We start from the raw sequence: 13,943 nt of genomic DNA on the forward strand, positions 1-13,943 counted from the left end.
GAAGTGTCTAGGGTCTGGTTGTTTCGCGTTGGCCGTGTACAGCCTTGTGTCGTGTTCAGTGGCACAATCGGGCCAACAGACCGTGTCAGGCGCCTGCTATCTCACATCTACAGTGATATACGGCAATGACACCGCTGCCTCCGAGACCGTTTCCAGCACGTTGAGCACAGCCAGCGGAGCTCAGCCAACAGCTTCTTCTGTTGGTTCGAGCAGCCAGATATCGGCGTCCAGCATCATCAGCACGACCACTTCTAGCTCCTTTTCTCCGACGACTTCGATGTCAATTCCGCCGACCTCGAGTCCGTTCATCATTCAAGTCACCGGGGTTGGCAGCAAGCTCCACAGGCGCGCGACCGTGTTTCTGACCTTTGTGGATGGCGAGGCAACTCCAGATGCATATCAGGACGAGGCGGCTGTCTTCGTCCTCACTGCGGATGGACAACTTGTCAGTGGAGGGGCGTATGTTGGCACCAAAAGCTATACGGGAACATCGCCGCTCGTGCAGCTTGCCCCCCCTCAAGCAGCTGGGTACCGATGGATATTTGACGGGATGACATTGAGGTTTGGGAATACGACTTTCGTCGCTTTTCCTGATGGTCAGCTCGATGTTCTCTTCGGCGACAGTCTACCTCCCGACGGCACGGTGCCGGTAACCATGGCACCTAGCTTCGTTAATGTTCCAGATACAAGTTCAACCGTCGGCGACACATCTTCGAGTACGACCGAAACCGCACCCATGACAGCGAGTGAAGAACCAACCACGTCTGCGAGTATGCGTCCACCGACGTCGACACTGGCGGGTCCAAGCAATCTACCAAGTGGCGAAACCTCGACGACGATTTCATCCGAAAGTACAGCTATTCACAGCGTACTTTCGAGTTCAACATTGCCCAGGACGACGACGACGACGACGACAATATTAGCGTCACCTTCGCCGGCTCTGACATCTACCAGCTCGATCAGCTTCGTGTCATCTAGTACGCGATCCACCGTGACGGTTGCGGCCTCGTCTATCAGTTCATATAGTGTTCCTTCATCAGGATCGAGCTTGACCAGTGTTCATAGCTCAGCCAGCTCGACTCGAAGTGGGACGACAATCAGCGATGCTCCGTCATCGGCATCTTCTGTGCAGAGTCCCGGGGGCGGGACAACAATTGGGACCACTTCATCGACAGCTGCGTCCAGCAGGACCACGACTGGCTTCCCAAGTCTTTCCTTGTCATCTGCCTTTTCATCCAGCACGCCGACGTCTCGTTCGACCGTCCCGACCAGCGTCTCGGGCGTTGCGACGACCAGCTCGGTCACCACACAGACTTCACTCTCTTCGACACCTCGAGCATCGAGTGGATCCAGCAGCAACGCGATCTCCTCCACCCAAGCTACAACGACGAGTACAGCTACAACTACAGGTACAACGACAAGTACAAGTACCCCCGGGACCTCAGGCAGCACAACCTCAGTATCAAGGAGTCGCAGTAGCAGCAGCATCACTACGACGACCACCACTTCTTCTACTACATCTTCACCTTCATCGTCGTCGTCGTCTCCCTCCACCACCACCACCACCACCACCACCACTACCTCCACCTCCTCCCCCACTCCTACTATCTACCCAGCCAAGCGCGGGCTCGCATACACCAATGTGACGACGCTGGTCTACTACCCTCCTCCAGCACCATACATTCGATGGTCGTACAACTACTACTCGCTCCCCAACGCATCGGACGACGTAGGGCCGTACCCAGCGGCACAATTCCGCTTCATCCCACTCTTGTACAACGACGCATCATCCCTGACCTCGATCTGGGCGAGCAACGTCAACACGTCGATCGCCTCGTACGGCACCGACGCCATCTTCGGCTTCAACGAGCCCGACGCCTGCTACTCGGGCCAGTCGGCGTGCATGAGTGTGTCGCGCACCGTGCAGGGCTACCTCAACTACATCCAGCCCTTCTCCGGCCACGTGCTGATCGGCGCGCCCGCCGTCACCAATTCCGGCAGCTCGGGACTGTCGTATCTCTCGCAGTTCTTGGGCAACGCGACGCAACTGAACCTCACGGTCGATTTCGTCAACCTACATTGGTACGCCAGCCCGTACAATATCCAGTATTTCATGGACTACCTCACCCAGGCCTACACCCAGACAGGCCAGTCGCGCTATCCTGTCTGGGTCAGCGAATTCGGCATGGACCGCTCGGATTATCCCGTCGCCGATGTCGTCGCCTTCTTGAAGGCCGCCTCGGCCTGGATGGACCTGCAGCCGTGGGTGGCTCGGTATGCTTGGTTCGGCAATTTCGCCAGCGGTGTCGGGACCGAGTTTCTCCTCAATGCTGATGGGAGTGGTAGGAGTGGTTTGGGCGATGTTTGGTATGGGTATAATGGGACGGGATAGTGTTTTGTTGATGTTGTTGTTTCTAGCACGTTGTATCGGATAGGATCAGATAGGATAATGGAGGATTGAGATGTTCTCTGTTCTCTGTTTTCTGTTTCTGTTTCTGTTCTGTTGATGTTGATGTTGATGTTGATGTTTCTGGAATGTCGGATGGGATGGGATGGGATAGTATAATAGAGGATTTGTTAAAGTTAGGTATTCCTAGCCTTGTCCTTTAACTAGAAGCCAGAAGGCTGGTTTAGGCTATACTAGGTATACTATATGGCATGCGCTCCCTGCGACCCATTAATAGAAAACATGGAACATTTTAACCTTTATTTAATAGGATTAAGGTTTTTTTTTTTTGTTTTGTTTTTTTGTTTTTCGGTTTTGTAGAAGCCCACGATATAGTATAGCATACTACCACTCGTGCCGGCATAAGAAATAAGACGATGGGAAGGGAAGGGCATGTCCAGATACGGATACAGAGTATGGCATTCCTTCCATTCCACGGGCACAGCCACGCGTCTGTCAGGGTTGGTGTGGTGTGGTGTAGAGTGTAGAGTATAGGTACCTAGTGTAGGCACTGGTAGGTATAGGTACATGTAGGTAGCCATCCTATCCTGTACGGCAATTCAATCCCACCGCTCCCCTACATAAATAATTGAGGTGGTCTTGGAACGAACGAGACTTCTTGGTCTCATTAAGGTATCGTAAACTCGAGTCTCGTTCGTTACAAGGCCACTATCACGGTGGCATAGAGTAACAAACAAACGTGTTATGCTATTATAATATAAATACTAAGACGAGAGAGTAAGAAAGAGAGTTACGAGAAGCGTAACGAGTATAAGGCTCTCTTGGGCATATGATATATAGCTTAGCTAACTGTATACTCCGTAAAGGCATATCATATAGCTTATCTAGCAGTCTTGTGCACCAGCACCAGCACCAGCACCAGTATCAGCACCAGCATCAGCATCAAGTAGTCTAGACAAGCCATGCCATTGCCAAACAATCAATCATCAACATCATCATCAACATCTCTCAAAAACACGATACAGCCCCTTCAGATTGGCCACTTCGACCACGCCCTTCAACATGTCCTGCGTGGCGACAAGGCGGGACCGGAAGGCTGGGAAAAGGACGTGTTCTAGAGCGTGGTCCAGCTCTTTCCGTCTTTCGTCGACAGTCTGGTTCTGGTTCTGGTCAACTTCGACTTCAACTTCATCCTCATCCTCTTGATCGCGGTCGTCTCCTCCCGTCCCTCCCATTGCCGTGTCCGCAAGATCGGGCTTGGAAGGGCGAGGGCCGTCTCTGCGTCTGCCCGACGGTAACTGCTCTGGGACATAGAACGAGGCCAGTTCTCGTAGAAACGTACGGAAACATGGTTCCTCCTGCGTCCAGTTCACAAACGGGCCTAGCCGCAAGAGGAACGTGGGCAATTTGGCCATACACGGCGTATAGCCTTTCAGCAACAGCGGGATAGCTTCTACAAGACCCTCATCGGAGATCTCGAGCGAGAAATATTCCGAGAGCATCTGCCTCTTGCCCATCAGTTGGTCGTGGACTTTCTGCACGACTTGTCCCCGGTCCAGATCCGCACAGTCAGGAGCTGTTTCAATCTGATACTGTGCCGCAATGTCCAGCAGGTCTCGCAGCTTAGGCTGTGGCTGTAGTTGGACGAGGCCGAAATTGCCAAAGTCGGTGAGCCCGACTTGGTAGAAGAACTCTTTTGAAGCCAGACCGTAGTCTACGAGGTACAACTTCACTCCAGACTGCATGGCAGCCAGCCTCCGGTTGCTGTCCACGAGACCGACATACGTCAGGGAGGCAAACACTTCGGTGAGACCGTTGTGCATGGCTTCTCGAACTTCTGCCCTCAGAGTCTTCACCGATGTCAGCCGCACTTGAACTGGCTCCCGCCCTGTGTTTGTATATCGAAGGTTGTTGGTGGACGGCAACTCGTCTTGGGTATCGCCTCTCGTCACAGCCGGAGGGAGCATGGATGTAATCTTCCGCATCTTTGAGTCGGTGCGAACCAGGTTGTTCTCGTACGGCTTTTTGGTAGTGGACGCTCTTCTGGAAACAGCACTCTCATCGCCATCAGGCGTCTCGGCTGTTGCAACGGCCCTTCTATTATTCATGGGTGTCATGGGGGCCAGCCCTGGCAGTAGAGTCTGCGTCTTGAATGTTCTGCTTGTGTCAACCTTGGCCAGGTTCTCGCGGATATTGGCACAAACGAGGTCGATGATCTCGTCCTCGTTCAAGAAATGAACCTCGCGCTTCGTCGGATGTACATTGACGTCGACTCTGGTAGGATCAATGTCAAGACAAAGGTAGACAAATGGGTGTCCGCCTTTGGGCAGAAACATCTGATAGGTTTGCTCGATGGCTTTCTTGACAGCCGACGACTCGACGGATCGGTTGTTGATGAACAGGAGTAGAGTCGTCCGCTTGACACTATAGTTTGCATTGGTGGCATATCCCGAGGCTTTGAACCCCCATTTGGCATCCTCGGTCCCGAACTCCATCAGTTCCTTTGCCACACCTCCGCCATAGGCTTGTTTGATTCGATCAGTCTTGGTTGCAGCAGCCGCCACCGAAAACCCGGCTCCAGATTCACCGTACTTTTTAACTGAGAAGGCTACTCCTTCGCGGTGGACGGCATATCGTGTAATGACATCGAGAATCTTGGCGTATTCTTCCGAAGGGGACCGAAACGCTCGCCGACGATTGGGGATGTTATAGAACAAGTCCTCCACGGTGATCTGAGTACCGAGACGACCAGCGCAGGGTTTAGGGTCTGCACTCTGACCTGGTTTTGCCGGTGTCAGTTTGCCATCAGCATAGTGAGCTTGCCAGGCACAGCTCGAGGTTGCAGTCCTTGTGGTGACTCTCAGATGGGCGATATGGCTAATGCTAGCCAAAGCTTCTCCCCGAAATCCGTAAGTGCCGATAGACATGAGATCCTCGAAGCTCTTCAGCTTGGAAGTAGTAAACCTTTCGCAGAGAATGGGCAAGTCATCTTTCTGGTTTGGGTCAGCAGGCTCGTAATGGGTTGCTTTCATGTCTGTGGACATACTTCGATTCCATGGCCATTGTCAGTGATCTGGAGAAGTTTGAGGCCGCCATCCTTGACAAGCACTTCAATGGCCGTCGAACCAGCATCGACCGAATTCTCCAGTAGTTCTTTCAAGGCATGCATAGGAGCCACAATGATTTCTCCGGCGGCGATTTTGTTGACGACATCTTGATCAAGAGCCTTGTTCTCCCAGTTAGCAACACGGTGACCCACCAGGAGGGAAGACAGGTTTGACATGCCCTTATCCGACGGGGAGTTTGTAGAGACAACCCTGCTTCTTCGGCAGACCTTTTGAGGCCGCGAGGAGGGTCTGCCTCCAAGTCCATCTTGTCCGCCATACTGAGCACTCACATCATCTGCAGGCACTGCTTGCTTTTGACATAAGGACGAGGGAGGTAATGAAGGGATTCGACAAGAACATCAGGAGGAGGAATCTGCCCACCAATTACAGCATTACCCCCCTATACGGAGTACAGAGTAGGCTTGCTCCTTAGGCGCCAGCGCCAGCCTGGAGCGCAGCGCAGGCAACCTGCTTAGGTAAGTCGGTCTCAGCCTCAGCCTCAGCCTCCTCAGCCACAACCAGCCATCTACTAAAATGTGCTACTACTACGGAGTACGTATCCATGCCTGCTATTTACTTACTCCAACGTCACATGCGGCCTTCCACCCCGAACGGCAACAGATCTCAAGCACCCTCGACCTGCGAATTGTTGGGCTGCAATTGACAGCAATTGACCAACTCTTGCAGCACACGCATTGAACCTCCCGGATCCCAACGAAGCAGCCGAGTCAACACTCAGTATCCTGCAGCTACACCGATCTTTCGAGGGACGGAGAAAGCACCTCCATGGATCCCCGCAGCATATCCGTACAGTAGCAGTTTGACCGCAAGCTGTCCGATCACTCCTAACATGGCTATGAATTTCGTCACTTTCAACCAGGACTACAGCCACCTGGCTGTTGGTATGCTGCTACCTCAGGACGTCCTCGGTATCTGGCTAACCTCCCCCAGGCACCTCCCGAGGGTTTCGTATTTTCACCACCGATCCCTTCGCAAAATGTTACGAATCCAGGGAAGCCGGCAACATTGCCATTCTCGAGATGCTCTTTTCTACCTCCCTTGTCGCCTTGATCTTGTCTCCTAGGAGGCTCCAGATTAAAAACACAAAAGTGCGCACCTCAAAGCCCCTGGACGACTTCGGTTGACGTTGTTTAGCGAGACTCTATAATCTGCGAACTTACCTTTCCCACTACAGTGCTGGCGGTGCGCTTGAACAGAAAAAGGCTGGTTATTGTGCTGGAAGATCAGATATATCTCTACGATATCCAGACCATGAGACTGCTCTACACCATTGAGACCTCTCCCAATCCTACAGGCAAGACACGTTCCACTTGGGTACGTTGCATGATTGACTGACTCCCTCTTTAGCCATCTGTGCCCTTTCCCCTTCCTCCGAAAATTGCTACTTAGCCTACCCATTACCACAGAAGGCGGCAGGTTCCTCCGCTGCTCCGCCCTCGCACGCGCCCCCCAGTGCCACACATATTGCTCCTACGTCTGGCGAAGTCCTACTGTTCGATGCTGTTAAATTGGAGGCCGTCAATGTTGTGGAAGCACATCGCTCCCCGCTGTCTTGTGTGACATTCAACAACGAAGGGACAATCCTCGCGACAGCCTCCGACAAAGGGACGATCATCCGAATATTCTCGGTGCCGGATGCTCACAAGCTATATCAGTTTAGAAGGGGCTCCATGCCTGCGAGAATATACAGCATGGCTTTCAACATTACATCCACTCTATTATGCGTTTCCTCGGCCACCGAGACCGTCCACATCTTCAAGCTGGGACCACAAACGGCTCGAACGACCGACGAGAGCGAGCAGGCGGCTTCACCCACTAAATCGAGTGGCGCTTTCACCCGGCGATTGAGTCAAGGGAGCGATTCGGCATACGATCTTCCGGCCGACGATGAAGATGAAGCAGAATCTCCGACAGCACTGACAAGCCGCAAACCGAATGGGACGTTTATGGGTCTGCTACGAAGAACGTCCCAACACGTAGGGATCAATCTTGCCACGACAGTCGGCGGGTACCTCCCCAAAGGTGTAGCCGAAATGTGGGAGCCGTCGCGAGACTTTGCTTGGGTCCGGCTTTTGAAGTCCAATTCCGGGACTTCGCCGAGTCAGCTACGCAGCGTGGTGGCTATGAGTCCCAATTCTCCACAGGTCATGGTCGTTACGAACGAGGGCAACTTTTACGTCTTCAGCATTGACCTAGCAAAAGGTGGTGAGGGCACATTGATCAAGCAGTATTCGTAAGTACATGTCGTGCCGTGGACTATGTTGCAGACTGACAAAAAGGTAGCGTCCTTGATACCAATGACAAAATGGCGGCTTCCGGGGTAGATTACTGAGAGCACAAGGGGCTTCTCCTTCTCATGGGGTCAGTAACTTTGCGGTCTCTTTAGCGTTGGCGTCTGGTGCCGTATCTTTGTGGTTTCTTGAGGCATATCAGCTAGCAACAGCTACTTGCTATGGTTCCATCTCGCTCGCATGTCAGTTGAGCCAGCTTTGTTGAGGCGTTTCTTGCGAGCCTATATTTGAGGCCGAGGGGTCACCGAAAGCAACGGTGAACAGAACTAGTTAGCTTGTACTGGCGAGAATGACATGGAGGATGAGAAGACTCCCGAGGGGGTGAGGGCAGGCATGATCTAACCCTCAGCCGATGGATGGACTTATCCGATGAGAAGCCAATCGAGTCTCGGTCTTTTCAACCGAACGTGCCGTGCGCCTTTGCAATTGTCCTTGCGATCGATACACGATGGAACCAGAGGAGGGTGGTTGAGCATCGATGTGTACTGTACGGAGTATTGTGAATCTCGATACGAAAGTACGATCGGAGGGAGTGCTAAGATTTCGCGGGGTAAGTATGCCGACGGGAGGGTTAGCAAGACTAGAAGGGGCTAAGGAGGCTTGGAGGCCTTAGGAGCCTTCTGAGCCTTGGAAGCTTAAGGCTAGGGGACCAGTTTATGCGTAGATGCCAGATGGTGATACTAGCCGCACTGGTGCCCTAAGCCGTGCCTCGTCGCCCCCGGCCCAAGCCTGACTCCCACTCCCACTCCCCTCCTCCCGGCGAACTTTTTTCTGGCCTTAGGGCCCCAGGGCGGATCTCGCCGTGTCTTCACCTGCGTGACTGGACTTTGAAGATGTGACATTATTGTTTAAGAAGGTTTGACTGCCACTGCCAGTTTGACTTCCACTTTGTCCTCTAAGGCTTTGCTTTGCCGTCTCCCATACTCGTACATCCTGCGACAGCGCACACCCTCTCCAGAACCGTTCACCGTCCATCGCCAGTCTAGTTGTCAAAATGGTCGAAAAGGTCTACGTAACGTACAACCAGGTCAGTACTCAGTATGCGATCCGCAAGATTAGATATCCCGATCCCACAGTCACAGTCGCAGTCGCAGTCACAGTCACATGTGAGGCGTGTGTCGTGTGTCTTGTGTCGTGTGTCTTGTGTCGTGTGTCTTGTGTTGGAGCGCTCTTCCCACCATCCGGTCGTTATTATCATTGGCACCTACTCGTATCTAACCTGGCGAAATGTGAATAGATCCACAAGCTCTGCCAGGATGCGGCGCCCAAGATCCTGGGCGATTTCAAACCGAACCTCATGATCGCCATTGGTGGAGGCGGCTATGTCCCTGCTCGGATCCTGAGGTAGGTAGAACTTCCGTTCCCACCACTGCACACCATTTGAGAGGAGAGAAGAGAAACAACCAACTTCACACCATTTGAGAGGAGAGGAGAGAACCAACCAACTTCACACCATTTGAGAGGAGAGGAGAGAAGAGGAACAACCAGCTTGACCTTGAAGGATCCCACACTGACACCACAACCTGCAGATCGTTTCTCAAGCAACCTGGCGCTCCCAACATTCCCATTCAAGCAATCGGGCTGTCCCTCTACGAGCAGTTGTCCGACTCGGACGTGGTGGAAGAACCGGGCACGAAAGTCACGCGGACGCAATGGCTGGATTTCTCGTCGCTGGAAATGAAAAATCTCATCGGCAAGAACATCCTGATTGTGGACGAGGTCGACGACACTCGCACTACGCTCGAGTACGCCGTCAAAGAGCTGCAGAAGGATGTGGAAAAGGCCAGACTACATGAGGGCAGATCTGAGCCAACAAGGTTTTCCATCTTCGTCTTGCACAACAAGGACAAGGAAAAGAAGGGCCATCTTCCTGACGACCTGATCAATGACAACCGATATCTTGCAGCAGTTACGGTGCCTGATTGCTGGATTTGCTATCCTTGGGAGGCGACGGACATTGACGAACATGACCAGCTCGCCGCGGAACATGGTGTCAAATAGACCGACCGGCCTGACGAGGTCCGGGTTGTAGTGCCTTTCCCATGAGACAGGGAGTTGCAGTGAAGCGAGCTCGCATCAGAGTGAGTCATAGAAGAAGGTTGTATTGATCATGTTCCTGCGTCCAGTCCAATCCAATCCACTTCCACGTCCACGTCCACGTCACACCCGAAGAAGCCTCAATCCCAGTGAACTCTTCTTTTGTCCAGATTCTTCTTTGCCACGTCAATCTGTCCCATGAGTTCCTTGTACGCGTCTTCGGTGTCGTTGAATCGCAAGACACCGAGTCCCAGCCTTCCTAGTAGGTACGCGCCGAGCGTAATCAGGGCCCAGAAGGGAAGAACAGGGATGATCTCCACTTGAATCTTGGTCGGCAGAATCGAGGGAATAGGCGAATCTTCGGTCAGGAGCGGGAGGACGAGTAGAAGATATGCCTGACACCGTAGGTTAGCTCTGACCACCCATGAATATTAACCAAAGGCTAGGGCTCGATGGCTTCCTACCGAAGAAAGCAGCAGGCCAAAGGATATAGTCTGGGCTGCACGACCCATGATTATGATTGTGATTGATTCGCGATGAGGCTGTTCGAGACCTTGAACCGTGAACACAATGACACCTTCTATATGAACAAAGGAGACCAGGGAAGTGAAGTTGAAGCACGGTGGATTGATGTGTTGAGGGCCAAACGAGAGGAGAGGATACATCTCACATTTCATGTCTATTTCACGTCGAGACGCAGCAACGCAACGCGTCGTGACTCTGGCACCCGCCGTAGTACTAGTAATTGGCTTGGCTTGGCGTGTTAGTAATAGAGGACGACTCCCTCCATACAGCGGCCAGCCACAGCGTCGTACCTATACAGCCTTGCCAATTTGAACCACAATCTAGTAGCCTAGCCCTACTCTATCTCCTCGTCTTTTCTTTGTTGGTCTCTTGTCACTACACGACATTGCTCCATGGTTGCCGGCACAGATCGTGTCCTCTCTAGTGAGTCTAGAGCTATGCGTGGCTCCCTGTGAAGACCGTTTTCCACCATGACCTTTGTCTGGCCATATTTGCATCTCGTCTAGGTTGTTCCATATGACTCGCTCTAGGAGAGTCCTGGTGATCCTCCGGTCGACAAAGAACAGACCACTTGTTCCAGTTGGCTTACGGGACTGCCATTGAAATCCACCATGTCGTCCCTAACCCCAAGTCAAGCCTCGTTGAGACTTAGCAGCGAGCTTTTGCAGCATCCACCTCTTGACCTGGAGATCAAGAAACAGCATGAAAGGGCAGTTTGGAGTCTGAGGGCCGCGGCCGACAACCCAAGCGACGAGGCAACAGGCGTCACGCACGCCATGGGAGTCTTGGCTGGCTATTTCGATACCCTGTCTCATCATTCGCACGTTTCTCTCCCTCAACTCAGCAACCTCCTGGCCGAGGCTACCCGGGAAGTTCCATTCTGGCGCCCGTTGTTTGGTCTGCCAGAGAAAGCGACCTCCCAAGAGCACAGCGCCCAGGTCATCGCCGAAGTTCCCCCTGATTGCATCCTCGAGGTCGCACGGCGGATTGTTGCCCGGCCATGGCACGAGTCGGATCGAGAGCAAATCCGGTCTGCCCTTAGAATAATCGCCAATTGTTGTGCGGACAATAACATCAATCGAAGTGTCATCATCCATAGGGGCGGTGTAGGATCTATGATGAATCTGGCCAAGGACAAGCGAGAATGCGACCTGGTGATCCCAACTCTGTACAATGTCTGTGTCGACTTTGATGAACCGGCCGTCGACAACGAAGGAAAGCCCTGGCGCTCGTTACAGCAGATGAGTACAGGTCAGGGGCCAGACTCTGGACCAGCCCTCAATGCTGCGGAACAGAAACTCGGCATGTCTTGGGATGCAGATCATGATCATGGACTTACGTCAGTCGAGATCCTGCTTGGGACGAAGGACTCTGCAAAGAACAGCCTAGAGACGCTAGCTGATTTGGTAGAGATGGCAAGCCGCGTTGCTCTATACGGCATCCATCACCTCATTCCTAGTCTTGCTCTTGCCGAGGACGAGACGGCGGAGTTGCAGGAAACGGCCAGTCTAGCGCTGGTATATTCGCTCCTGACACAGGGGACCGAGATCGCTCAAGAGCCCGACTGCTGCGTCTCCATCTGTCAAGCTGTTTTGAATGTTCTCTCTCAGCGAGGCTGCTACGGGGCGTTGATGGACGTCGATGGCGGAATTTGGAAATTCATTCATCTGCCGTACATTGTGGACGAGGACGAGGACGAGAATAACGACGATTACGATGATGACGACGACTCGCTGGCGCCGTACAGAAAAGCCGTGCTCAAGATCGTCTATGAGATCTCGACGTTGGACACATACGGAGACAAATTTCCACCCGAGTCGACCCTGGTCCGCGACTGCATCAACGCTCTCGAACAAGATGGAGGTGGAGGTGGAGGTTCTTGTGAGGACACATCTCAGGCTCGGAATTGCAATCGGCCTCGCACTGCTGGCCCTTGGGCGTGCATCTGCGTCTTACTGGCCAACGCCATTACTTCGACGGACCGCGCGGAGCGCCTCGTGAGATCGAGTTCAATAGCATCCGCGGTGAGGAGTCTCGTTGCCCTCTCTACCGAACCAGACGTTCTGCTCCCGGCCATTGACCTCAGCACTCGGCTCGCACTTTGCCGTGACGGACAAGATGCATTACACGAGGCTGGCATGATGTCCACCACGCAGAAACTATTACTGCAGCCTGCGAGGGAGACAGATGCAGCTGGCATTGAGATCCAGCGTCAGACGGTGACTCTGATCAGGTTGCTGGTCAAGGGGAGAGCAGGATATCTGTGCGACCTTTCTTCCAACTCCAGCGTGCATCAGAACGCCACCACTTCTACAGCACCAAGTAGTCCTGGCGTTCTGGCTGCCGCCATCACGCTGGTCAAGAACCCTACTACCGACACACGCACCAAGGTCGAAATCGGAAGACTCTGCATTGAGGTGGTCAGGACGCTTTTCACTCCGACCCGGCCAGCCACAGCCCTGTCTGTATCGGAGACAACGATGAACCCACAAGTAGAATCCGACCCGGCGCAACAACATGACCTCGAAGCCACATTGCTCTCCCTACTACGGCCTGGCCGCTCAGGTACGAGTACCACTACCACTACCACAGTCAGTCCATCCGACGAGGACTTTACAATCGCCGACGCAATCGCCTATATCATCACCCAGCCACAACCACAACCTGGAAGCTCCAACCCATCTGAAGCTGGACCGAATCTGGCTGCCGAAGGAGAAGCCTGGTTCGGTCTTGCCCTGCTGTCGAATCTTGCCATTGCACGGCCCTGGATCCTGGCAGCTCTGGGGCGGAACAACAGCCAGGTTCTGGACCGACTGCATGATATTGTGGCGGTACACTCGTCGGCAGGGAGCGAGGATGAGGATGAGGATGATGACGGGACGAACTTGAAGTCTAAGCACGACATCCCTGTTGTTACCACTACCACCACCCCAGCTGCCCCAGTACCAGTATCTGGACGGGACCATGAGACCATTCACGACCACGACCATGACCACGACCACGACCATGACCACGACCACGACCACGACCACGACCACGACCATGGTCACGATCACGATCAGGATCACTATCACGACCACGACCACGACCACGATCAAGAGTCACGAGAGATAGTAGTCCAGTCTGCCGATACTGCCGCAAGGTCCGAGTCCACTGATTCCGAACAAGTCCAAGTCCAGAGCAGCAAGAAGAGCCTCGACCCGCTGTACCAGAATATCCGAGTTCTCGTGCTGAAGATGATGCAGTCCCTGCCATGTTCGACTGTCATTGCTAGTGCTGGCTCTGGCTCTATCTCCACCACCACCATCTCCAGAACACTAGATCGCTCAGGCTCAGGCTCAGGCTCAGACTCGGAGTCCAGGTCTCTGTCTCTGTCTCGATCCCAGGACGCCGTGCTACAACGACTGAAAGCCTCGGCGACCGAACTAGGTTTTTGAAGAACAGCTGAACAGCCGAGTTGGGTTCGACTTCAAGTTCAAGTTCGACTTCAAGTTCAAGTTCGACTTCAAGTTCAAGTTCGACTTCAAGTTCAAGTTCGACTTCAAGTTCAAGTTC

At 53.3% G+C, this 13,943-nt stretch overlaps 6 protein-coding genes across 6 annotated transcripts; 4 read left to right on the plus strand and 2 right to left on the minus strand.

The window, feature by feature from the left end:
• Window positions 1-277: 277 nt before the first annotated feature.
• On the plus strand, window positions 278-2,392 carry A1O3_05312 (uncharacterized protein; the record flags this gene model as incomplete). Its single annotated transcript, XM_007735437.1, has 4 exons — window positions 278-649; window positions 772-977; window positions 1,071-1,427; window positions 1,477-2,392. 4 exons carry the CDS (start codon window positions 278-280, stop codon window positions 2,390-2,392), a joined length of 1,851 nt encoding a protein of 616 aa, XP_007733627.1.
• Window positions 2,393-3,405: 1,013 nt separating this feature from the next.
• Window positions 3,406-5,690, minus strand: A1O3_05313 (DNA mismatch repair protein MLH1; the record flags this gene model as incomplete). Its single annotated transcript, XM_007735438.1, has 2 exons — window positions 3,406-5,400; window positions 5,454-5,690. The coding sequence occupies 2 exons, from the start codon at window positions 5,688-5,690 to the stop codon at window positions 3,406-3,408; spliced, it is 2,232 nt and encodes a 743-aa protein (XP_007733628.1).
• A 674-nt stretch (window positions 5,691-6,364) lies between these two features.
• On the plus strand, window positions 6,365-7,772 carry A1O3_05314 (autophagy-like protein 18; the record flags this gene model as incomplete). Its single annotated transcript, XM_007735439.1, has 4 exons — window positions 6,365-6,416; window positions 6,466-6,623; window positions 6,670-6,838; window positions 6,883-7,772. The coding sequence occupies 4 exons, from the start codon at window positions 6,365-6,367 to the stop codon at window positions 7,770-7,772; spliced, it is 1,269 nt and encodes a 422-aa protein (XP_007733629.1).
• A 1,048-nt stretch (window positions 7,773-8,820) lies between these two features.
• A1O3_05315 (uncharacterized protein) lies at window positions 8,821-9,827 on the plus strand (the record flags this gene model as incomplete). Its single annotated transcript, XM_007735440.1, has 3 exons — window positions 8,821-8,853; window positions 9,064-9,170; window positions 9,356-9,827. 3 exons carry the CDS (start codon window positions 8,821-8,823, stop codon window positions 9,825-9,827), a joined length of 612 nt encoding a protein of 203 aa, XP_007733630.1.
• Window positions 9,828-10,003: 176 nt separating this feature from the next.
• A1O3_05316 (uncharacterized protein) lies at window positions 10,004-10,375 on the minus strand (the record flags this gene model as incomplete). The annotated part of the gene is made up of 2 exons (XM_007735441.1): window positions 10,004-10,258; window positions 10,328-10,375. The coding sequence occupies 2 exons, from the start codon at window positions 10,373-10,375 to the stop codon at window positions 10,004-10,006; spliced, it is 303 nt and encodes a 100-aa protein (XP_007733631.1).
• Window positions 10,376-10,999: 624 nt separating this feature from the next.
• Window positions 11,000-13,825, plus strand: A1O3_05317 (uncharacterized protein; the record flags this gene model as incomplete). Its single annotated transcript, XM_007735442.1, has 1 exon — window positions 11,000-13,825. One exon carries the CDS (start codon window positions 11,000-11,002, stop codon window positions 13,823-13,825), a length of 2,826 nt encoding a protein of 941 aa, XP_007733632.1.
• Between the last annotated feature and the right edge of the window lie 118 nt (window positions 13,826-13,943).

Source organism: Capronia epimyces (assembly GCF_000585565.1).
Source record: "Capronia epimyces CBS 606.96 chromosome Unknown aczIQ-supercont1.4, whole genome shotgun sequence".
NCBI classification, from domain to species: Eukaryota; Fungi; Ascomycota; class Eurotiomycetes; order Chaetothyriales; family Herpotrichiellaceae; genus Capronia; species Capronia epimyces.